Here is a 26,046-nt window from a genome sequence, read left to right as displayed (position 1 = left end):
TCCTAATAAATGCCACCATCGCCACCAAGCCAGAAACCCAGAGCATTCTTAACTCTATTCCTGCCTTTCTTTCCTACCATCAGCAAGTTCTGATGGTCCTACTCCAAGATTTATCTCAAAACAAGCCACTGGACTCAGATACTTGCACACCAATGTTCATAGCAGCACTATTCACAGCAACCAAAAGGCAGAAACAACCCAAATGCCCATCAACAGATGAATTAATGAACAAAATGTGTTATATCCATAGAATGGAATATTATTCAGCCTTAAAAAGGAATGAAGTGCTGATACATGCCACAACATGGATGAACCTTGAAGACATTATGCTAAGTGAAATAAGCCAGACACAAAATGACAAATATCATATGATTCTACTTACATGAGGTACCTAGAGTAGTCAAACTCATAGGGACAGACAATAGAATAGAGGTTCCCAGAGACTGGGAGCAGAGGAGAATGAGGAGATATTATTTAATGGGGACAGAGTACCTATTAGGGATGATAAAAAAGTTCTGGAAATGGATGGTGGTGATGGTTGCATAACATTGTGAATGTACTTAATGCCACTGAATTTTACACTTAAAAATGGTTGACATGATACATTTTATGTTATGTCTATCTTACCACAATTTTAAAAATTAAAAAAAAACTTTTTTAAACCCACTCACCAGTGCCATCTCCCCTGCCACCATGCTAACCCAAGTGACTATGATTTCTGGCCTCTTAACTAGCCTCCTGGTGTCCCCTCTTGTCCTCTACACTGCGTTCTCCACAGAACCTCCGAAATTAGGTAACCACTTTCTTACTTAAAACTCTCCAGTGGTGTCTACCATGTTCCTCAAAGTGTGGGCACAGACCAGCCACATCAGCGTCTCTGGAGAGCTTGTTTGAGATGCAGAACCTCAGGCCCAGCCCAGACATCCGATGCCCATGAGCAATGGAGAAGCACTGGTGCAGCAGACACCCGGCCTCAGGCCCTCGCTCTCCTTCCTGCCTCCACCCTCAGGGCCAGAGGAGCTCATTCCTATACTTGACTCCCTGTTCCAGCCTCCCTGCAGCGAAGAGTGGTTCTGATTAGTGGGAAGCGAGCAGAATCTGCCTTGTATGTAATGTGAGGCCTAGAGCTTCCACGGCCACTTACAACCAGCGGGGACAGGCTGGAGAGTGGTGGAACGTCAGCCCAAACATTATCAAGCCATTGAACTGGTATCAACAGCCACCTGGCTGCAGGCTTCTTTTCAAGTAAGAAAAATAACCTTCTATTTATTTAAGCCATTGTTGGTCTAGTAGTCCACAACACATGTATTTCTAACTGATACAACCGGATTCCCATTGCCCTGAGAGTAAAATCCAAACCCCCTGCCAACGCCCACAAGACTTCCAGGACCCTGCCTGACCATCTGTCTCCTTCTCATACTGCTCTCCCCTCCACTTGCCGTGCCGGCCACTGGCCAGATTTCCTCACTATCCCTTACCTGTATTGTCCTTTGCATGGCTGGCTCTTTCTGCCAACGGGCTCCAACTCCAAGTGTCACGGGCTCAGGTGGCCCCTCTCTACCAACCCATCTGAAGTAGAGTGAGTCACATCACCTGTCTGATTTTATTCAGAGCACTGAGCACTATAAGACATCACCACACTTGTTCATTCATTGACTTGTTCACTGTACTGTCCCTACCCGACCTCCACGCTAGAGTTTAGATCCTGTGAGGGGGACCAAGGCAGGGACCTTGCCTGTTCTGTTCAGTGTTGTATCTCTGGTCCCTAGAAGAGTGACCAGCACAAGATAGGGGCTCAATAAATCATTGTTGATTGAATAATGAATGAACTCACAAATACTTGTCACATCCCACATTCATTGAGTTCTAACCACGACCCTGTAACATAATCAGGATAAAAGTATTTAAAATCATTTTACTGATGAACAAAAGGGAGTCTAGAGAGGTAAAGCAGTTCACAGCCAGGAAATGGCACGTACGTCCAGCGTGTAACCCACGCAGTGGACACAGCGGGATCCAGTCCCAGCCTCTACCCTTCACCTGCTGCGTGACCTGGAACAAGTCTCTGACGCCCTCACGGCGCGGTTTCCTCTTTGAGAACAGGACGATGGTACCTTCCTCACAGGATCGCTGGGAGGATTAGAGGAGATGGTTCACAGATAGCACTTGGCACACGCCTGGCACGTAGCAAGCACTAAAAACAAATAGTTTTCTTCACTGTTAATCCATATTCATTATACACTGACGTCTGTAATGATAGGGCCATAATTATTATGTTAGCTTAAATGTTACACTCAGTGGCAATGAATTCCACAACCAGGACTGGCGCTCAGGTCTCTGACCTCAGACCTAGCACGTCTGCCACAAGCCCCCGCTGCCCCCTAGCCTCGGTCCTCACTCTCCGTCTCCACACCCCAGCAACCGTGAGCCTAGGGCAGGAGGGGCAGGGCTGTGGAGGGGGAGGAGAGGTGCTCTGAACAGTGGCTCTGTTGGCCTCGCTGTGTGTCTGAGGGCCCAGCCCTGCCTGCACGGCCGTCCAGACCCGCTCCACTCACACCGTGTGCAGCTTCCCCAGCAACAAGCAAGTCAGGCCCTGAGCATCTGGCTAACTCAGGGGAGCCCCTTCATGGGCCCCTCTAACCCTCCCTGCCTATGGCCTGGGTGGCTCCAAGAACATTTCACTTTAGGCTGGGCCAGCTCCTCTCTCGGGCCCCTGGCACACATTCCGAGATGCAGCTGATGGCAACACTGTAATGCTGCACGCAAGCCTGTGTCTGCATCTCTGTCTACGTGGGGGCAGGGGGCAGGGAGGTGGCTCTCTAAGCTCCAGACCCATGATGGGCACAGCCAAGGGCAGCTGTGAGCTCAGGTGCCCACTCTGAGTGCAGCCCAGCTTGGCTCTGCTTGCTATGTGGCCTCGGCTGGTCCACTCCCCACTCCCTCCACCACCCTTCACCATGGGGTGGTGGAGAGCAGGAGCTTTGGCCGACTGTGGAACCTTTGGGCAAGTTGCTTAAACCCTGGATGCCATACAGTGTGCATCAGAATCTCCTGGCCGGGAACAAAGAGAGAAGCAGGGCTCCACCCAGAAGAGCAAGGACTACCACCTACAGAGTGCCTGCCATATGCCAGGCACTACCCTCCATTCTCTACCCATACGGGGCAACCCTATAAGACATGTACTATTATTATCTCCATCGTGCAGATGAGGGAACAAACACGGCAGAAAGATCTTGCCCAATGTCACATAATTAAATCAGTGTGGGAGCCAGGTTTGAATCCAGGCAGCATGACTCTCGAGGCTCACACTTCCTCCCTCTGCCTCCGTCAGACCCCACTGGGGTGAGCACACCATGATCTGCCTAATTGCCACTCCCTGGCCGGGACCAGGGCCAGAAAGTGGCTGGGTCCCAGGTTCTTTGATCAGTTCTGCCAGACGTAGCATCTGCTGCCCCAAAGGTCAGACAGGCCCCACTTATGAGGTCCTGCAAATGGACATGGGAGCCGCTGATGAGGGCCTCATGACAGATGGAGGCCAGTATGCCAGCTTCTCGGGAGATGGCTCTCCCTCCATCTCTCACACCGGGGGCACAGTGAAGGGCCCTGGACAGGGGCAGTGAGCCCCTATTGGGACCAGGTGTTCTGGGTTCCTGCCTCCCCTCCCTCTCATTCCTTGGAAAGTTCTGTCCTGGCCCCCTCCCTCCTTCTGTCCTTTCTCCTTCTCTGACAACCTGGAAGCCAATGACCTTGACTCTAGCTGCATAATGATTCCTTTCTCCCCCCAAATCTGGGAAGGACTGAAGAAGGAGACATTTGCATTCCCATCCTCTCCCCTCAGCTTGCCCATTTGACAGATGAAGTTACTGAGACCCAAGCATCATAGAATCACAGGCTCTCGCAGAATGCCACTCTTAGCAGGACTTTAGAATCATCTTGTCCAGGAGTTCTCAATGGGGAGTGGTATTGTCCCCTAGGGGCATTTAGAAAAGAGTGGGGGTGTTTTGGTGGTCACACGCCTAGGGGTACTACTGGAATTTAACAGTCATGGCTCAGGGATGTTAAATATCCTGCATTGCATTAGAACAGTTCTGCAGGGGCCAGCCCGGTGGCATAGCGGTTAAGTGCGCGCCTCTGCTGGGGCGGCCCGGGGTTCGGATCCTGGGTGCTCACCGATGCACTGCTTGGCAGGCCATGCTGTGGCAGCATCCCATATAAAGTGGAGGAAGATGGACATGGATGTCAGCCCAGGGCCAGTCTTCCTCAGCAAAAAGAGGAGGATTGGCAACAGATGTTAGCTCAGGGCTGATCTTCCTCACAAAAAAAAAAAAAAAAGAACAGTTCTGCAAGTGAAGAATTGCGCCACCCAAAATGCCAATAGCGCCACCCCTCCCCCCCCATCAATTCCTATAGAAGAGGAAACTGAAGTTCAAGGAGGAAAAGTGATTCGGTCAAGGTCACTGTGGCAGATTTCCCTTTTTCTTGTCTTCCTTAGAAAAAGAACCCTACAAATAGCCAAGTGACACCCAGCTCAGAGCTTCCATTTCCCCATGTCCCCAGCAGCTCCATGTGAGCCGTGTGCAAAGTCCAGTCCATGAGATGAAGCAGGGGTATTGTGCGGGACTGCCAAGAAGTCTCCTTGAACGGGAGGGGTGCCCTTTTCCTGCCCTTCCTCCTCCTGCTGCCTAAAACGCAGGTGGAGCCTGAACAGCATCTCGGGCCACGAAGCAATGCATTAAGGATGGGGGAGACGCAGGATGGAAGGCGTTCGAGGCCCCGAAAAATGTGGAGTCACCACCCCAGCCCTGGACTACCTCCCTTCAGATGTCTGCTACAAGGAGGAGAAATAAACTCTTTTCTTAAAACTATTGTCATTTGAGATATTTTTCTAGTATCTGCAACTAAATTGATATAGTCGTGTTAACTGGTTCAGATTAATAGTCATCAAATATTTTTTGAGCATCTAAATGTGTCAAGCAGCGCATTGGGCATTTTCACAGCCATTATCCTAGTAGATAATCTTAAGAGATCTGATTCTTAATCCCATGTTGCAGATAAACTATTTAAAAAAAAACCCCAAAGGCCCAAAAGAGGAAGTAACTCCTTTATCCACGGCAAGGAATGAGTAAGTGGCAAAGCCAGGACTGAAAATCTCCTGACTCCTTGACTATTGCCACTCCTGCTGTGGCAAGAGAAAAACTGGGGCTGAGAGAATAACTATATGAGGATGGCTCTACTCATCCTGCATAACTAAGAGAGATATGTTCTTGGCCCGTATAGAGTTCTTTGTGATGAAAATAAGCCCGGGACGGCGGCAAAGCCTCCTTTAGTGAATAAGGCCAGGGTTGCTATTTTTCAAGTAGTAAGGTCACAGTACTCATTCTTCATGTGAACTCCTGGTCACGGTGGACAAGGTAATTCAGGCCAGTTCTTCACTGAGAACAATGAAAGGAAGGTGAGCCAAAATATTAGAAAAACATCTTCTTGAAAACACCAAAGATTACAAACTACTGAGGAATTGCTGGCCTAAGATCTGGGAGAAGATAAGAATCCAGACAAATAAGCCCATCCTACAAAGCTGCTTTTATTCAGAGGACATTTGCTTACCTGGGAGAAATAGGTACTGGAGCAGGAGCTGTGCTTTGAGTATCCTCGGGGCTGGGAGGAAAGATGTCAAACCAGAGCTTGTCATAGGTGGGAACTCCGAAAACCCATACCCTGCACAGAACTGGGACTACACACCCTGGAAGGGGTGCAGAAGAGGTGGGGAATGAACTTGACACAAACCAGCCCTCACACAGATTTGCACCCTGATTTCTTACTGGGAAATATCAAGCCTTGAAATTGAACTGTGGTGGTCCCAGAATGGTAACACCTCCAAGCACTGGACTGAAACAAATAAAAATACTTTCTGGATTTTGAATCCAAGGCTTCAAGATATTCCAACATTCATGAGAAGAACCAAGGAAACAACAGACACTAGAAACAGACCCCAAAGCACAGGAGGTATTGGTATTACCAGACACAAACTAAAAACAACTATGCCTACTGTATTCAAAGAAATAAAAGGCCAAACTTGAAAAATCTGGCAGGAAACTAGAAACTATAAAAAGTGATGTAGCAGATTTAAAAAAAAACAAATAGAAATTCTAGTTCTGAAAAAAAAAAATGAAACCAGGATCTCAAGGAATGGAATTAACAGCAGATTAGACACAGCTGAAGAGAGAATTAGTGAACTAGAAGTTAGGTCTGAAGAAACAAACTATCCAGAATGCAGCCCAGAGAGATTAAAGATGGAAAATACAGAAGCGAGAGTAAGAGACATAGAAGATAGAGCAAGAAGGCCTATCATACTTTCAATAGAAGTCCCAGAAGGAGGGAATAAAAAGTGTGCAGCAAGGCATTCCTCATGTGAATCTATCCTGTGGGAGTTTATGGTAATGAAGAGTTTTTGCCCTTAAGTAAGTAGAACACTGGTCACAGCCCTGGGAGAAAAAGTCTAAACTTTTCCTCCTCTGTCAAAGCCCTCTCCTAATTTTCAACCAGCAAAATCCTGAGCAGAGGAAGACCCCATTGATATCTGGCTGAAGCCTGAGATGGCAGAGTTTGGCAAGACACAGGAAGGGGCATGGGGTTGGGACTCTGTTATCTTGAGAAGTGGGGAAGAGCATCCACAAGAATCAGGGTGTGCACTCCATATGGGTGGGGTGTAGAGACAGACCTGGGGGAGGAGCCTGAGAAAGCCTGGGAAAACAGAGTGAAGACCTGAGGGAGGTCCCCAGGAACCCCTCTGAAGGTTTAAACTGCACTTAACCCCTCTCTCCCCTAAGCATCTGGTTTCCAGTGGCCCAGTCATACTAATCTTAGTTGGGGTCCTATCACCTGGGGCGGTCCTCTCAAGCCAGATCTAAAGCAGCTCCAGGCTGCCTCTCCCTCACGCATGGCCCTCAGTTGGTCACCAGGCACGTGCACACACCCTTTGCCTCATCATCCGTAGAAGTGGAGTTGGCTCCCAAAGCAGATCTTTTTTTGCTCACTCTTTGCTCTGCCTTCTCAATTTGAAAGCCACAGACTCACCTTTAGACTCTTTAGATTTATGTCAGACATGGCCTCCTGGGCCCCCCAAACTCCAGGAGACATATCAGTTTCCCCAAGGAGTCTCCTTGAAGCCCATCCTACCAGGCTTGAGGTGAGGAGAACCCCTCCCTTTAGGGTTGGGATCCCAACTGCCCAAGGGGCTGGACTCATAGTACAGCTTTCAACAAAGAAACTCTCTCAAAAGTCCCCCAAATCTCCAGTTCCTAAACCTCGTTTGCCATCAATATGGGTGAGCCATCTCACCAGTTCTCAACCACGGTGTCTGCCCTTCAACTCCTTTTGCCTGGGGTGTCTTTGTCTTCATGCCTCAGGCAAAACTGGAAGAGGAAGGGTCCCGACTTAATGCCTCATTGTGTGTGTCACTACAACTAGAACATACTGGAAGGAGATACCATACAGTGCTAACAATAGTAATCACTAGAAGTTGGAATTGTGGGTGAGTTTTGTTTTACTTTTATGCATATTTCAATATTTTAAAATGAATTGTTTTACAGACAAAAAAAGAATCTAATTCATTTTTTTAAAAAAAGATGTGGTCCCCGGAGCAAACATTGTTGGTTACCTATCTAACCACCATTTCCTCACTCAATCCTCACTAAATAACCCTTCAAGAGTTTTTTCATGTGTTAGGCGGCCTGAAATTCAGAGGTTGGACTCTACTCAGCTCCAGGACTGACACTTATCGGTCACCTAATCACTTGAGGTAATTCCTTTCCTCTTGCCAGTGACTGGCTTAGGAAGGGGCATGTGACACGAGAGGATAAATAAACTGTGGCACATCCATGCAATGGAATATTATTCTGCAAGGAAAAGGAATGAGCTATCAAGCCATGAAAAGACATGGAGGAACCTTAAATGCGTATTACTAAGGGAAAGAAGCCAATCTGAAAAGGAATCATAATTCCAACTCTATGACATTCTGAAAAAGCAAAATTATAGAGACAATATAAAGGTCAGTGGTTGCCAAGGGTTATGGAGAAGGGAGGGATGAATAGGCGGAGCACAGAGGATGTTAGGGCAGTGAAACTACTCTGCATGATACCATAATGATGGATACATGTCATTATATGTTTGCCCAAAACCATAGAACTACGACACCAAGAACAAACCCCAACGTAAACTATGGACTTTTGAGTAACAATGATGTGTCAGTGTAGGTTCATCGATTGTAACAAATGTACCACCGTGGTGCAGGATGTCCATAGTGGGGGAGGGGTATATGGGTATATCATGCCTGTGTGGGACAGGGGTATATGGGAACTCGCTGTACTTTCCACTCAATTTTGCTGTGAACCTAAAACTGCTTTAAAAAATAAAGTCTATTGAAAATAAAAAGTTAAAAAAAAAGACATGAGAAAAGAAATAGTTCCTTTCCTGCCTGTTAACGAGGCCTTGTGAGATGCAATACAGTGTCCAGTGATACAATGTGGAAAGATGGAGAATAGCCGGCTTGTTGGCAGAGGTGACCAAGGGGGGTGTGGCTGGAGTGGTCCGCCCCAGTGCAGGCAACTGGGGGTGCAATGGCAGAGAATTTTATTTTATTTTTTTATTTTTTTGCTGAGGAAGATTGGCCCTGGGCTGACATCCATGCCCATCTTCCTCTACCTTATATGTGGGATGCCTGCCACAGCATGGCTTGACAAGTGGTGCGTAGGTCTGTGCCCAGGATCCGAATCTGCAAACCCCTGGCTGCCGAAGCAGAGCACGCAAACTTAACTGCTACACCACAAGGCCGGCCCTAATGGCAGAGAATTTTAAAATGCTAGTGAAACAACCCAAAAGTCAGTCCATTTTATTATCACCAAGCAGCAGTTTTAAACTATATCAGTGATATAATACCCCTTCCCTAAAAAGTCTCTTGTTGGTTTAAGTTCTAAACAAGCGCTATGGTTATTGTTGGGCTTTAATACGTGTTAACTTCCAATTATCAAGTTTTCATTATTTATCCCTTAATAAGCATCATATTCTACATGACAGTTAATTCAGGAAGCTCCCAGTTATTTTGGCAGCCTTTGATATATGCAGACTTAGCTACACATATGGCCTTTTTTTTTAATTAATAGACTTTACTGGGGCCGGCCAGTGGCGCAGTGGTTAAGTGTGGGCTCCGCTTCCTCGGCCTGAGGGTTTGCAGGTTCGGATCCCGGGCACACACAGACGCACCGCTTGTCAAGCCATGCTGTGGCGGTGTCCCATATAAAGTAGAGGAAGATGGACACGGATGCTAGCCCAGGGCCAATCTTCCTCAGCAAAAGAGAGGAGGATTGGCATCGGATGTTAGCTCAGGGCTGATCTTCCTCACAAAAGGAAAAAAAAAAGTCTGAAAAAAAATTAATATGTGTTGTTTTAAGCTGCTAAGTTTGTAGAACTTTGTTTCAGCAGTGACAGAAAGCTAACACATGGACCTAAGGTCTCCCTCTGGCCAGAGACAGAGCTGGCATGAAGACATCCCCGTCCTCACACCATATAGGAATCCTTATCACTGCTTGCAGATGCCAAAACAGAGAAGGCAGGTGTCTTAGGCAAGGTCACACAGTTGGCAAGTGACTGAGCCAGGCTGGAAGCCAGGCCTGTCTGACTCTAGGGCCTCCAATGGGTTTCCTCCATGGATGATCCTGCAGGTGGTGGTGGACTAAACGCCCTCCCTGCTGTCATTGGCAGGTGCTATGGTGACTCGTGGTGGTTTCTGGTGATGATAGGAGCCCACGGCTAAGAAGGGCACTGTGGAGGAGGTGGTTCCCACTCACAGACTCACAGACTGGCCCCACCTCAATCCCACCTGGTCACCCAGGTGAGCGAGGGGAGACACAGGCCCCCAGTCATTGCTGTCTCAGCCCTCTGTTTGTTTCCTTTACATCACATTTGCAATGACTCCATTTGTACATCTTGCCTTGTGCCCAGCCTCCCCACTCGAATGTCAGCCCTGTGGGAGTCCCCATCTGACATGGGCTCCCTGTGCCTACCAGGGAGCCAGGCACACAGTACGTATTCAACGACACTTGCTGAATGGATTATGGAGCAAAAAATGATGACTTCTTTTCCTCCTCTGGATCCCAAGGGAGGCAGGGGCCTGAAATCTCACGCCCAGGAAAATCTGTCCTTTCTCGTCCTTTCCCAGGGCCCCATCTCCTGGGCTCTAGGGCTCCAGCGACTGCTCTCCTCAAGGGGGATGAAGCCCAAACCCTTGCCAGCTCTGCTCCAAGTGACCCCACTCCACCCCACCCAGGGGCTTCCAGGACAGGAGCACCCCCTGCCAGGCAGCCCAGAGCCTCCCACGTTCCCAGACACAGCACCTGCTCCCCCTGCTGGTAGAAGTGGGCAAGCGCATGCAGATCCCTCCACGCTGGAGGCACTGGAAATGCTGGGAAGCAAGAAGGACGGGCGCCCAGGAGCTCCCAGCCAGGAATCCTGGCCTGAGCCCTGCAGCTGGGAGGGGCCTCCTGCCCCAAGGCTTGCACACCCTGGCCTCAGTACTACGCAGAGGGCTGGCAAAGCAGTAGTAGCAAGGCCTGGATGGGGGACCCCAGACCAGGAATGGGGACATTGCTTTCACCAGAAGGGCATATTATTCAGAGGGAGGGCAGCCCTCTAGCTGCCCAGCCCTGAGAGCTACCTGGTCCCACCCCAGGGTGACAACAGCTAGCACCGCACACTTACCACATACATCCCTCATCTACCCTTGCAGCAGTTGTGCGGGTAGATATTATCACTTCCACCATATAGATGAGGAAACTGAGGCACCAAGTAAGTGGTGGATTCAGAATTCCACCCCAGGTCAGACTTCAAACTCTAATAGTCCCTGCTCCTCACATGCCCTATACATGTGTGCTTCATATATCATTGCTAATCCTACCTCCCAGGAGGCCTCGTTACCCTGGATGGTCACGTGTGCCTTCAAAGCCAAGGCTGATTTGCGGGTGGCTGAAGCTGGGCACTGCCTAGGGTGGGGAATGCCCGGCCGCAGGACCAGACAGCACTCTGGGCACCTCCTGACTTGGTGGCCTTGAGCAAATCATTTAACCTCTCTAAACCACTGTATTCTCATCCATAAAAGAAACACAATTCTTGATTTAGCAAGTGGTTGTGGAGATTAGACATTGTGGGTGTCGGGTTCCCAGCCCAGGCATAGAATGGCATAGAATAGCTGTTGTTTGCGGTTATCGTCGTGTTACTGCACGCGTCTGTCTCTGACATTCCTCCCTTCCCTGGAGTGCGGGCTGGCCATGGTGACTTGCTTCTAATGACTGGAATAAAGCAGAATTGATGGTGTGCCACTTCAGAGAGCCGGCAATGAAAGGCACTACACTTCCCCCATGCTCGCTTCTAGATCACTCGCTCCGCGGAAGCCGGCTGCCACATGGTGAGGACACTTAAGCTGCCCCTGTGGTGTCCAGGCGGCAGCCAGATGAGTGAACTTGGAAAGAAATCCTCCACCCCAGTCAAGCCTTCAGGTAACAGCAACCTGGCCGACATCTTGACTGCAACCTCATGAGAGGTCTTGAGCCAGAATCACCCGTCAAAGCGGCTCCTGAGTTCCTGACCCACAGAAACTGTGGACATGATAAATGTTTACTGTTTTAAGTTTGTTGTTTATTAGTTATAAAAATATAACTAACACACTTTATAATCAGCATCCTTGGGCCAGCAATTGCTTTGGGGTTGAGCTATCCCAGTCTCCTCCACAGCTGCCGTCACAGAGAACCTGCACTGAAGACGGTCCAGGCCATGGGGAAGAAGAATATCTAATATTTACTGAGCACTTGCTGTCTGCCAGGCAGTAAGCTAAGCACTTTACATATATCTTCCTCACAAAAATCCCAAGAGGAAAATACTGTCTTCCTCATTGTACAGATGGGGAAACTAAGGTGCCAGAAGGTTGAGGAACTGACCCAAGACTCCACAGGGCGGTAGCAGAGCTGGGATTTGACTCAAACTCCATGATTCCAGCACCTGGGGGCTTAACCAGTGTACTGCGTGGCCCCCTGAAGGGCACAGTGGCTCAAGGGCCCCTTCCTTCCTTCTGTCCCACTCCCAGCCCCCACTGGCTCTCCTGTGAGGCTGACTAACACAGATTCTGAGACAAATCCCACCCAGCCTGTTGTCCCTTAGCCAAGGTCGTGCCTCTGCCCTCTCCCTGCTGTCAAGTGAGCCCACTCCTCACCTGCCCCAGCGCCTGGTCACTGAGCACGTTCATAGTGAAAGGGTTGCCCAGGTCATCTAGTTCAGTCCCCCCACCTCCTCATTCATTCAGATGTAGATACAGGCCTAGAGAGAGGCGGTGGCTTATTGATGGACACAGAGGCAGCCCAGGGAGCACTGAGGCCAGAACCCAGGTCTCCTGGCTCCTCTCAATCCAGCCTGCACACTGATGCCTGCCCTACTGCCCACCATAGGCTCCACCCACCCATCAAATACCTGGGATTGGAACCTGAGGCCAAACTTCCCAGCATCCTCCACTGCCCCCAGCCCCTGAGGGAGCCAGGAGGAGGGGGCTTATCTCCACCTGTGAGGTGGTGTTGTCTCAGCCCACCCCCACACCCCCTGCCAGGCCGCCTTGATTAATGGGCTGGTGCTATCTTATCTCCCAGCTGCAGCGGTTAGGGATTAATGGGTGGTGGCAGGGCCCCAGGCCGGAGGACACATTCTGCCCCCCAGATCAACCTGAGAGCTCCACAGGAGGGCAGGGAGCAAGATGAGAGGGGACCAAAGGGGTCTGTTCTCCAGTGGCCATCTTGCTATCCCACCTGAACTGGCTGAGTCACCGCATAACGTGGAAAGCACCCAGGAGAGTGCCTGGCACGTAATCGGGGCTCAATAAATGGTGGCCATTGTTACACTGGGTGGTTGTTAGCTCTGGGAGTCCTTGGGCCGTGCCTGCTCTGGGGTTGAGCTGCCCCACTTTGCTGGCCAGTGTCTCCGCCACTGGACAGCCCATGGGCTCACTAGGAAGTCACCTCCCCACTCCAGCCTCAAGTGCCCCATCTATAAAATGGGCACAGGGGTGGGTTTGGAAACGGGGTTGCAGATCCAACATTATTTTATTGAGAGAGCTGAGAGTGGGTTTGGGGATTTATTTATCTAGCTGTGAGGCTTTAGCAAACCCCTGCACACACAGCCTCAATTCCCTCATCTGTAAAAGGGGTGTGATAATCTCTGCACTGCCCTCCACACAGCGGTGTCAGGATGAGACAACTTCTGGACAGCCCCATTGGGACCATTCCATGTCATGCTGGGGGGTGGGTTTTGGGCTTCCAGAGGGCGTCAGACACCAAACTCTGACCAAGGGGTTCATGCTGATGTGTGTTGCTGCTCACAGAACCAACCCCCAATCCAGGCTCAGCTCTGGGAGCAAAGGCTGCCTGAGTCACAGGGTCACAGGCTCTCCCAAGGTGGGGCTGAGAAAGGGGGACCAGATGTCCTGCTGTGCCCACGACAGTCCCAGGTTACTCCATTGCCCAGGGGTGATTGTTAAAGCACCCCCTTTCTTTCTCCAAGTGTCCCCCTGTGGATAGTCAGTTACGTGGTCCCTAGGCTGAACGAACAAGGTTTTATCCTCCCTCAGGGACAAAGAGACTCCATCTAATCTGGAGCCAGCGGCCAGCATGTCGGAGGCCAGGCAGTTAAACCCACGAGGGCCATGCAGGGGCCCAGCCTCAGAACCCCATGGCCCAGAGGACTCCCGCCAACCTCTTCCCTAGCTTTCTCAAGAACACGTGCTCACTATATAGGGGGAAGGAAAGCGATGAAGATCAGTGAAGGACGGGAAGGGATAGAGGGAGGCAAGAAAGGAGGGAAAGAGGAAGAGGTAGACTTTCAGATGAACAGACAGAATGAGAGAAGAACGGATGAATGAAATGAGAGAAGGAAAGAAAAACAGACGCATGGATAAAGGGGGAGAGTAGGTGAATGGAGGAAAGGAAGGATGGAAGGATGCTGAAAGCAATGGATGGATGGATGGACCAGGGGAGGGAAGAAAAGAGATGGATGTCAGAGTCCCGCTGGCCCCCACCCCCCATCCCTTTGACAGGGCACAGCAAACAGGGAGCCCAGCAGAGGACTCTATTTCCAGAAGGACATACAGATTGACTCTTTGGGGCCCCAGGAAGCCCCTCTTCCCTCCCCCACTCCAAAGACATTCCTAGGACCACTCCTTCCCCTTCACTCTTTGCCTCTTCCCAAAGGGCAAAGGGCAGCACAGCCAAGAAAAGCTATCTGCTATCAGCCCCATTTATCCCAGCCCTGTTTACTCTGGGTCTGCAATTAACAGAGTCTCCTTCCCAGATCAATTAATAGTGGGGGGCCCAAAGAGGGTACCGGGAGCCCCGACAGGCCAGGTTACTCATTGATAAACGACGGGGTCTTGACCGAGGCTATTCCCTAATCTTATCCTGAGGTGTCCCATCAGCCACCCCTTCCTGACTCTCAAAGATGCACCGAGGGTCAGGCAGTTCTTAGCTCAGAGAGTCTGACATGGGATGGCGCTAGAAAGCCCCGCCTTGAGGTGTGAGGGTCTGTACGGGTGCAGCTGGGGGCCTGGATCTGCCTTCATCTAGGCAGCTCCTGGGATCAGGGTAAACATACGCGTAGCCTGGTGGTGAAGATCATGGGCCCTGGGAAGGGACCAGACCCAGGTTCATAAACCCATCTCTTCCCACTTACCAGCTGTGCGACCTTGGGCAGTGACTTAATCTCTCTGAGCCTCAGTTTTCCCCTCTGTAAAATAGGGATGGTGGTAGGACAGACCTACATCAAAAGGCACTGCGTGATGGAATGAGTCAACACACGTAACACACAGCATGTCAATCATCGGCCACAGCTTTGGGCTCCTTTGCAGACCCTGGGGCACCCTTCTCAGCCTTCTCATCCTCCATGCTCCTTCTCCTCTCCCATGAGGTCCCCTCAGGTACCACAGACACCTGGAGGTCCCGTTTCCTCACTGCCCAGAAGGACTCCAGAGGTTCCTGGTGGTACAGTACAGTAGCCACCAGCTACATGTGGCTATTTACATTTAAATTAACTAAAATTAATACGATGCAGCCCTTAGAAAGGAACATAGTACCGATACAAGCTACAACATGGATGAACCTCGAAAACATTCTGTTAAGTGAAAGAAGCCAGACACAAAAGGTCACATACTGTACAACTGCATTTATATGAAATGTCCAGAATAGGCAAATCCATAGACAGAAAGTAGATTAGTGGTTGCCAGGGACTGGGGGGAGGGGGAGTGGGGAGAAACTGCTTCATGTGTACAGTTTCCTTTTGGGGTGACAAAAATGTTTGGAACTAGAGAGAAGCGGTGGTTGCATAACATCATGAATGTACTAAATGCCACTGAATTGTTCACTTCAAAATGGTTAATTTTAGGGCCGGCCCCGTGGCTTGGTGGTTAAGTGCACACGCTCCGATGCTGGCGGCCCGGGTTCGGATCCCGGGCGTGCACCGAGGCACCACTTCTCCGTCCATCCTGGGGCTGAGTCCCACATGCAGCAACTAGAAGGATGTGCAGCTATGACATACGACTATCTACTGGGGCTTTGAGGGAAAAAATAAATAAATAAAATCTTTAAAAAAAAAATGGTTAATTTTATGTTACGTGAATTTCATCTCACCAAAAATAATTAAATTAAAAATTTGGTTCCTCAGTAGCAGGAACCACATATCAAGTGCCCAGTAGCCACACGTGGCTAGGGGCTACCAGACTGCAGAGCACAGATATAGAACATTTCCATCATCGCAGAGTTTTTTAAACAAACTTGACCTTCAGGTAATCAAATAATAATAGTGATAAAACCTCTTCACATATATGATCTCATCTGACCCTCTCAGTCGGGTGGCATTATTATTTTCCTTTAAGAAATGGGGAAATTGAGACCCAGAGAGGGGAAGCGCAGCCCCAAGGCTGCACAGGAAGCGGCAGGCCGGGACGTGCACTGGGGTCTTTAGGCACCGAGTCCAGGTCTTTTGTGCCTCCCTCAGAGATGGGCCCGGGAAGTAACAACCAATCTCTCCGCGTGGCCATCCTGCTCATGGATCTGACTGCTGGTTTCCTCCCAGATCTAGTTTCTCCTCCAGTGGCCCTGGCACCAGTTTAAAGCAGGAAAGGGTGTGAAAGCGAGGTCTGGAAGCTGAAGGGTGCTCGGTTCCTGTTTGCAAAAACTCTGGCGAAGAGGACTTATTGCCAAGAGATTTGGAATTTTAACAAAAATTCCAGGAAGCCAGAGGCTGGGTAATGTGAGCGGAGGGGAAAGAATGCACCTTTTCCTGACCCCAAGTTGCCTGGCCACAGAACTAGGTCAAGAGGGCACCGCCTCTTTGTCTCTAGCAGACCCCGGGCTGTCTTCCGAGCCCTCCGGGGTGGGCTGGGGAGGAACACACCTCAGGTTGAAAAGGCCTGACAGTCTTCCTGACCTTGGCACAATCCGGACTCGTGGGGCAGTGGAAAAGCACGGAACCTAGGGAGAGTCCACTATGCCAGCTCCATCACTTACTGCCTGGGCAACCTTGAGTAAGTTACTTTACCTCTCTGAGCTTCAGCGTCCTCATCTGTGAAATGGGGATTCACTGTGCATGCCTCCCTCAGATGCTGTCGGATGAAGCAAGATAACAGATGGGACTCCCAACACCCTATAAAGATGGATTATCCTCCCCAGGAGCCTAGCCGTTCTCAGCCACTGTCCTCACGAGGATCTCTCCTTAGGCACGAACCTCTGGGAAGTCTTCAGGCTCAAGTCCTCATTAATAATAACACTGATAACAGCACCGGGCAAGACTCACTGAAGGGTGATTATGAAATCCCAGACGGAGGATGGGCTGGCTGCCCTGCCTGTACTCAGAATGTGTGTGGTGGAGTCAGATCCATCTGGAAGATTCCCCGCTGTGTGACCTTGGGCAAGTTCCTCAATCACCTCCGATTTCTCAACTGCAAACAGGAAGGATAACAACATCTACCCCTCGGCATCACTGAGAGGTTTAAATGAGATAATAAAGCACTTAGCACAGTGTCTGGACTCCCCAGTGTCTGCTGACACCATTATTAATCAGATCCCTGAGCTGGACGCTGCAAAGGTAAGAGGGACATGAATCCAACTAACTACAACCCCAGGCGGAGGGGGCAGGTGGTGCGGAGCTTCCAGAAGGGAGAGAGTTCTCATTTCAGCCTCAAGGAGGCCCATGAGCCTTGGAGAGTGGCTGTGACCAGCAGGGGGAGGGGGAGAAGAGAGGAGCAGGCGCGGCCCCCTCTGAGGCCAGCATTTCCCATGCTGGTCCCCAGACCACTGCATGGAACCACCTGGGAGGGACATGTGTAGAACTGGAGTCTGCAGGTGGCCCAGCAATCGGAATGCGTATTTTAACCAGCTTCCAAGGTGATTGCTTCGCACACTGCAAATGTGGGAACCTCTCTCCTCTCCTGGCTGTGGGGTGCGCCCTGTGACGGCCCAAGTCAGCCAGCCTAGTCCAGGTAGGCCTGGGGGGCCAGGGACAATTCATAGCCACAGGACATTAACCCCAAACCTCACCTGCCCATCATACTTCTAAGAATTAAACAAAAACAAGAACAAAAAACCATGCAGCGTAGGCGGGGGTGAGAAGTAACAACTGGCACAGCACAGACACACCCATTTCAACAGCTATCCACTGGGTCAGAATAGACTCTGACCAATCAGAACAGAGGTCTGCCCAATCAGAACAGCCACATCGGGCCCAGCCAGCTGCACAGAGGCCCTGGATGTCAGCCGGATGAGGCCCTGGAGAGAGGTCACGTTGGACGGGGGCCATTGTTGGGTACAGCATGCTCGCGGGTAGGGCTCTGGGCCCCGTCCCAGGCCTAACCACTCTTGCCTTCCTCTCTTCTGCTTTATCTGCTGAGTTCCCACAAGCCACAGCATCTGAAAACAGGACTGCCTTACTTTAAAAACACCAGTGGTGAAAAGCATTGATTTACAAGTGCTTCTCAACGAGGGCTCTATCAGCCTTTAGGGCAGGACGACTCTTGGTCACGCAAGGCTGGGCTGGATAGCACAGGAATTTAGCATCCCTGGCTCCTGCCCACTAAACGCCAGTAGCAGCCCAGTCGTCCTGATAACCAAACCCAGCTGAGAAACACTTCTAGCTCAACTCGCCTCACTTTATGGGTGAAGCAGTCCAGACCTGAGAAGCCAAGCAACTGGCCCAAGGCCATGGCAGCTGGGTCGAGGGGAGAAGAGGAGAGCCACAGAAGCCAGCTGAGCCCAAGTTCAGACAACCCTAGTCAGGGCCTGGTTCCCCAGAAGTGGGCCAGAGGGAAGTGGGCACAGAGAGCCTCACGTGGAAACCCATACCCTGAACCGCCAGCTGAAAGGACTAGGACCGGGTAGTCCCTACTGTGGCCTGAATCCTCAGCAGGAGCACTGAAGAGCCATTCTGGGGCCAGGCAAAGAAGCTGCTGAGACCACCAGCAGGCCCCCAGCAGTTCCCAGGCCCATGCCCCAGCTCCCTCCCAGCAGAGGACAACTGCTCCATTGGCCAGGGTCCGGGAGAGGAGATTCAGTGGCTCTTCCCCACCCGCACCCTCTCCTTAATGAGGCCTTTGTTTGTGCAGGGTTCCCCCAACAGCTGGCCCCCCCAACCACTCCTGCCCTGGGTTTCCCCTCCACAGTCCTGCCCTCGAGGACCTCCTGGGGGCCTCCTGACTTCCTCCCCCGCCCCCAGAGCACAAAGGCCCCTGAGGCCTCTCTGACCTGCCATTCCCCTGGCTGGGCCACTCACTTCCCCCTCCCAGCCTCCGTTTTTTAAATTAATCAAAGATGCATGGACTGCCAATGACTTCTGTTCAGCATGAGAGAAGGAGTTCCGTCCTGAGAGCGGGTAATTCCAGCCAAAAGCAAAGAAATCTGCTGTTTTATTTACAGGCAAATGAACCATTCCGTGTTGATTTGGGGAAACATGGAAAACAGTTTATGAGTCTTTAGCACCGCCTTACCAGACCCTGGGTGGTCAGGAACCACCAGAAGAGAGAACAGCTTCCAACTGAAACATTTTAAAAATCCGGGGTCCCCAGGGCCCACACAGCCATAGCCCGGCGGAGAGAGTGGGGAGCGTGCCCTGGCTGCCTCCTGTGATTGCAAACAACTCTTTGAACACTTAAACTGGAGCAGTTTTAAGCATCTTCAGGTACTTCTCATTTAATCTTACCAACAAATCTGTAAAAGAAAGTTTCTGTTTAGCAGAAGGGGAAACTGAGGCACAGGGAGTTGGGTCTTATCCGAGTTCCCACAGTGGTAGATGCAAAATCCTAATAACAAGTGCCTCTGACTCTGTGTTCAGTGCTCACCCTACTTTCCACAAAGAGGAGGCTTTGGGGCACCTCTCCACCCTCCACCAGGAAGTCACTCCAGTTGTGATTATAAGCTCTTTGTGTGTCTGTTCATCAGCTGGCTGCCCCTCTAGACCCTGAGCTCCCTGAGGGCAGCAGCCTTGCCAACCAGAGTCAAACCTGCAGCCACCTCAGTTACTTGACTGTCTGCTCTGGCCCTGGGGCCCTCCTCCCCTGCAAGGCAGTTGGGGTCAGTGCTCAACAGGATGGAACTCCCCACAGCCACTTCTCACATGCAGGCAGGAATCCACAGCCACAGAGGGAAGTCCTGGGTTCGAGTCCTAGCTCTGCTTCTTGGCTGTGTGACTCCGGGCAAGTTACTGAACCTCTCTGGGTCTCAGTTTTCTCATATTAATGGCGATAATAATGTGTCCCTCACGGTGCTACTGGGATAACTAAATGAGATAATGTATGGGAAAGCACAGAGCGTAATGCCAGGCACCTAGGATGACCTAAACAAGTATTTAAGAGAGGGAGGGAGGGAAGTCAACATGAGCTTAGGGGGCTTGTCCGTCACCCCCAGGCCCTCAGCAAGCATGACATACCATTCAACTTACTCTACGAGGTCCCCACCAGCTCTCTCTAGAATCGCCCTATAATCCTCCTGATCGTCCCTGGGCCTCCCAAGAATTCCAACAGAGCCCAAAAACGGTTAAAGGAAGCTGGCTCCAGCCTGAGCCCATCAGGCTCCAAAGACTCCTTTCTTTTGCCACTCCCTTCCACCAAGTATTCAGACGTCCATCCAGTTGTTCATTCATGCAACATTTATTGAGCACCTACTATGTGACTGACTGTGTGCTAGGAGCAGGAGAAACCGAGAGGAACAAGACAAAGTCTTGCCCTTGCAGAGCTCTCAGTCTACTGGGAAGCCAGACATTGAGAAAGTAAAGCTAGTGATACGGTGACCGGCGTGATGAGGGCTGCAAAGGGAGGGTCGGGATGCTATGAGACTGCCCAGCTGGGAGGCCTGGCCTTCCAGGAGTCTTGGTAAGAACATTATGCTAAGAGCAATCGGAGCAAGCGAGGGTCTGGAGCTGAAGGGGGAGGCTCTCAGGTTAGCAACTGGAAATGATCGCTTTGCTCCTGCAGAGTGGAAAACAAGGAGACCGGCGGGCAGCCCAGAGCAATGAGGAAGGACAGCAGTGAGGAGGGACAGCACAGGTGGATTTAAGAGGCATTAGGAGGGAGGAGCTGCAGAATTTGGTGACAGTCTCTAAAGACTAGTGTCACGCCAATGTTCAATAGTATCAGCTAACAATTACAGAGATAGCTCTTCCTTCTAAGCAATTACTAAATGAACTCTAATGCTCTCAGTAATCTTATAAGGAATTATTGTTATTATCCTCATTTTCCAGGTGAGGAAACTGAAGCACAGAGAGGTTAAATAACTTGCCCAAGGTCAAGCAGCATTGCTGACATTAGAATCCAGCCTCACTCCAGAATTCATGCTCTGAACCAAAACACTTGGCTGCCTCTCTGACGTGCTTCTAGCCAGGGCTGCCCACTAGCCACAGCCTTGGGGCTCCCAAGTGTGCTGGGGCCCCAGGGAGAAGAGAAAAGCGTTACTCAGCCTTCTCTCCATCCCCAGCCCTGTCCAGAGAGTACCCCCCATCCCACCGCCTTTTGCACTTCAGATGGGCATTCTTAGAGCTAGACCAAGCCCCAGGCCCAAGACAAGCCTGGCCTCTGCTTTTATTCCTGAGCCACATGAGACCCAGGACAACGCAAGAGCTAGCCAGTGTCCAGGCTCACAGAAGAGAGGGCTGCGGCTCCCCTCCCTGGCCACTTAATTCAGTGACAGTGAGCCTGGCTCCAGCCCCTCCACAACCAGGCCCCCGGTGCTACCAGGGCGCCCAGAGATCCTGAGCAGGCCTTCCTGAACTGCTGCCCAGAGCACCGCCTGTGCAGCTGGGGGCCGCTGGGACAGATGTTGACTTTGCAATCAACAAAGCTAAAATCCTGGAAAGTAAAACAGTGCTGTAGGTGTGGTAGGAAGAGCACTGGACTGGGAGTCAGGGAGGCCAAGTTCTACTTTCCTCTTATGGAAAATGGTGGGGGATGGGGAGACGCTGCAGGACAACAGCAATGGGTCTCTGCTAGCACCAGTGGTTCTCTTAATTACACACACCACTCACCCTGGACTTTTTGCAGAGCACTCGACAGCAGCTGCCAAGAAGACAGGTGTCCTGGGGCGGTGGGGGGGACACTGAGATTGTAAAAAGCAGATAATTCCAGGAGACTCTGAAATAAGGACCAGATTCTGTCTCCCCACTTCTGGTATCCCAGCTCTCCGGGGAGGCAGGCAAGCCTGTGCTGGCAGGACTTTCTCACAGCTGGTGATGGAAGAGGTCCCACCTCAGGCCAAGAACAAAGTCAGTGTCACCTCCATTGTCATCCCAACTCCCTTCATTTTCATTATCTCATTTGATCCTCGAGATAGCCCATGGAGAATGCAAGGCAGAGAGAGTCCTTCCCATTTCGCAGACGAGGAAACAGACTCAAGGTGGGGGAGGGACTGACTAATAAGTTGAAAACACACAGCTCAGATCTTCTGAATCCAAGCTTGGTGCTCTCCCCACAGCTGCACACTGCCTCTCCCAGGGGCCTTGTAAGGAGGCATGAATGGAGCAGGTCTCCTGGCTTATGGCTCTGTTACAGCACTGATCACAGAGCTACTATATGCCAGGCACTCTGCTGGGTGCTTCTCTCATCCCTTATCTCAGTAAGTCTTCACTACCACCCAGTAAATAGATGTTATTAACCCCATTTTACAGATGAAGAAACTAAGGTTCAAACACCAGTAGACATATGTCCAAGGACACACAGCTAGGAAGCGGTCAGCCTTCACCACTGGTCAGTCTGACTCAAAGCCCAGACTCTTTGCACTACACTACCTCGCCTTCATGTATCCATATTCTCCACGTGGACAGGGACTGAGACTCTTTCACGTGTATGCCTGGCCCATAGCAGGGTCTAGTTAAATGTTGGTTCATGGAATTATTATTCCCAAGACTAAAGCATTAAAAGGAACAAAGAAAGCTATTTCATACAGATAGAAATTACAGTCCAACTGGGACATACAATAATCATGAAACTTTATGCTCCTAACAACATAGCTTCAAAAAATATAAAGCGAACCTAATTCAAAAGAAAAAAAAGGAAAAATTAGCAAATACAATCAAAGTAGATTTTATACACCTCTAACAGAAATGAACAGAATAAATAAACCACCAATTCTTAAACTTTCTGGTCTCAGGACCCCTTTGCACTCTTAAAAATTATTGAGATTTTATATTAAATTAAAGAGCTTTTGTCTATGTGAGTTTACACCTATCAATATTTACCATGTTTAAAATTAAGACTGAGGAAAATTTTAATTTATTAATTCATTTAAGATAACAATAATAAACCCATTATATGTTAACATAAATAACAAACTTTTGTGGAAAATAATTATATTTTACAAAGGAAAAAAATTAGTGAGAAGAGTGGCATTGTTTTACATTTTTGCAAACCTCTCTCACGTCTGGTTTAATAGAAGACAGTCAGATTCTCATATCTCCTTCTGCATTCAATCTGTTGTTATACATTGTTTTGGATGAAGTATATGAAGAAAATTTGGCCTCACACAGAAATGTAGTTGGAAAAGACAGTATTTTAATAGCCTTTTCAGATATTGTGGATATTCTTCTTTGATACTACCAAAAATTGACATGTGACAGTTCCTTAAATGTTGGTTGTAATGTAGAATCTGAATCCACATCAATAAACTTTTCTTACTCTGTTACCTTAAAATCTATTGGTCTATCTTGTATATACTTTGAGTGGATCTTCAAATTATGTACAATTTTGACCTTGTAGACTTGGGGACCCTCAGGGGAACCCTGACCACACTTAGAGAACCATTAAAGTAGGCAATAAAAAAGTAGAAAAATATAGGATATGATAACATAATTAACAAGTTTGATCTAAGAAGTATATATGTAGAACTTTGCTCACAACAAACCATGAATACACATTCTTTTGAACGAATGGTCCCTTCCATCAGCTGGGGAAAATGTGCGCCTGGACAGACTGTAGAAGCTCCAAAATGGACAGATGCCCAGCATGCCAGGTGTTCCAGTCATCTGCCTAGGGCCCAGAAGAGCCTCATCAGGAAAGGGTACCACATCAGAGTGCAGCCTCCTCCCTTCTCTGCCACAGAGCCAGGATAACCGAGTGGCCTGGCCTCAGAAGGAGAGCTTCCCTGAGTGACTCCCCAGGGTGCAGCTCCCACCTGGGCTCTGTTCCTGTAAAGGGCTTCCCTCCTCCATCTCATCAGGGGTCCCGTGTCAGGAAGCCTCAGGGGTCCCCAAGGCAGAGTTGCCAGGTAAAGACTGCCTATCTTCTTCTTCCAGGAGGCTTCCAGCCTGGCCCCTCTGCCCTTCGGAGCCCCTGGAGCTGCCAGGTACAGACTCACCCAGCTCTCAAACCATGTGCAGTTCTTACATAACCAGCAGAGAGAACAATGCCTCGCTCTATCCAGGCCGGGCACTGGCCCGCCAAGAACAGCACGGCGACCAGCTGCCCAGGGAGCCAGCACCTTGCACAACCACCTGGAGAGCTCCAATACCCCCCCTCCAGTGCCCAAGGCCACACCTCCCCTGGAGTGCAGGAGCCCTGCCAAGCCCAGAGGGGAGGAGACGGGTAAGCTGGAGTGAGGGAGCAGGATTGCTGGTCAGAGTCCCAAACCAGAGCCAGGGCCGAGGTGTCCGAGGGGGTTTTCAGAACATACACCACATTTTTACCCTAAGGTCACGCATCCCTTGGAGATCTAACATTCCTAGGTGCCTATTATGTGCTAGCGTTGTGCAGGCAGCTTTCTTTCCATGCATCATTTTGTTTGCCCCTTACAACAACTGCTGAGGAGATTCCATTTTACAAACAAGGAAATGGAGGGTCAGAACAGTAAGTACTTGCCCAAGGTCACTCAGGGAGTATGCACTTGGATTTGAACCTGACTCTGTCCACAGAGTCAAGCGCTTGCACCATTACTACACTATGCTGTCTAGCCCTGTGGGGACTGGTTCTTCACCTTCGAGTGGTCACCCGCAGAACCTCTTCGTGCTGGGGTTGGGAGAGGGAGAAGGGGGGCTTGGTCTACCCGGACCCAACTAGGTCATCCTGGACATCAAAAGACATCCCCTCTCACCCCTGGGCTCTGTCTGATGAATTTTCTTCTGCTCCTCTGCCTTGCCTTGTGTTTTTTTCTCACAACTTGATCAGATGAAGCGGGGCCTATGTCTTGCTTTTCTGTATCCCCCTCTGTGATGTGTGCACCACACCTCAAGCCTTGCACACAGTAGGTGTTTCATGTGTGTCTGTTGACTACCAATAGGAGTGGTCCCTCACCTCTCTCCACTACCACTGCAAGGACAGGTCCACAGGAAGACAGGAGCCTTGGAAACATTCAGGAGGATGGGGATGGGGTTGTAAGGGCAGGAGCGGAGGGGGCAAGTGCCCCAGCACTCCTGCTTCCCAGCAGAGCCAGCCCCCAGGGCACCATAAGCCCTTCTACGAGACACCTCCCAGGGTCCCTCCCCACCAAAGGCTGGGAGGTCAGGCCAGGCTCTCAAGAAGGAGCCTCCCACCCCCAAGCCTCTGGTCCAAAGCTCCTCCCAGAGGAAAGCCAATGTAAGGCAGGGCCCAGCCAGGAGGAAAAGACTCCAAACATGAGGTTCCTCTCTGATGCTTCCCTGGATAGCCTCCTCAACTCCTTCCTCCTCCCGGCTCCTGGAGGAGGTACCCTCTCTTCCCATAGCATTCCCTACCCTAGGCTGGAATTTATCTTAGGGCAGAGTGATTAAGCCCTGGCCTTTGGAGCCCAACACCTGGAATCCTGGATCCTTCACCTGTTAGCTATGTGACCAAGGGCCAATTACTTTACCTCTCTGAGCCTCCCATTGCCATGAAGCCTGCAGACTCAGCATCGAGAATGCTGGTTGTATCTGGGCTCTGACTCTGAAACCAGACTACCTGAGTTCAAGGCCTGGCACCAATCTTTTCTTTGCCTCACTTCCTTTATCTGCAAAGGGGGGATGATAATAGTACCTACCCACCTTATAGCATTATTGTGGGAATTAAATGAGGTAATTCACGCAGTGTGCTTAGAACAAACTTGGCACACAGTAAGGATTAGCTATCATTAGAAATAGTAGTTGATAAGGTTGTAAAGTGCTGTGCAGTGTCTCTGGCACTTAGTAAAAGCTCACTAAACAGTAGTTATGATCATCTTCGCCCACACTAGGCTGTAAGGTCCCTGGAGGTGCGTTCTGGGTCATACCCATCTCTGATTCCCCAGCAGCCAGTGTGGTGCCCGGCACCAAGCAGGAGCTCAGGGAATGCTTGAGGGCCGAGGGGTGAAGAACTGCCCGCCTGGACCAGGAGGGTGTGGGCAGCCAGGAGCCTCCTGCCGGGAGAAGGGAGAACCGAGGTGTTAGGGAAGAGAAAGCAGAGCGGAGGGGGAAAGGCCCAGGCGGAGAGATAAGCGAGTGAAGTGAGTGAGAAAAGGAACAGGAGAGGCTGTGGCGGAGAGAGATAAGGAGGAAGGATGGAGG

General features: G+C 50.3%; 1 protein-coding gene across 8 annotated transcripts in view; it reads right to left on the bottom strand.

Moving 5' to 3' along the window:
* ZFYVE27 (zinc finger FYVE-type containing 27) overlaps positions 1-26,046 on the bottom strand; it is a 65,652-nt gene that overhangs the window by 6,416 nt on the left and 33,190 nt on the right. The window contains exon 12 of one of the 8 annotated variants that reach the window (XM_087432393.1): positions 2,220-2,248. The exons of 3 other annotated variants lie outside the window; for them this stretch is intronic. In XM_087432393.1, the coding sequence (XP_087288519.1) occupies positions 2,235-2,248 (14 nt within the window). In that variant the 3' untranslated portion in view covers positions 2,220-2,234. Of the gene's footprint in view, positions 1-2,219; positions 2,249-15,589; positions 15,631-15,672; positions 17,018-22,803; positions 23,582-25,591; positions 25,899-26,046 lie in introns of those variants that run through there. 4 more of the 8 variants (XM_087432392.1, XM_087432389.1, XM_087432394.1 and 1 more) reach the window with 4 other exon arrangements.

Source organism: Ceratotherium simum, chromosome 6, assembly GCF_057802395.1.
Source record: "Ceratotherium simum simum isolate JZ-2026a chromosome 6, ASM5780239v1, whole genome shotgun sequence".
NCBI lineage: Eukaryota > Metazoa > Chordata > Mammalia > Perissodactyla > Rhinocerotidae > Ceratotherium > Ceratotherium simum.
This window is presented reverse-complemented; position numbering and strand designations above follow the sequence as displayed.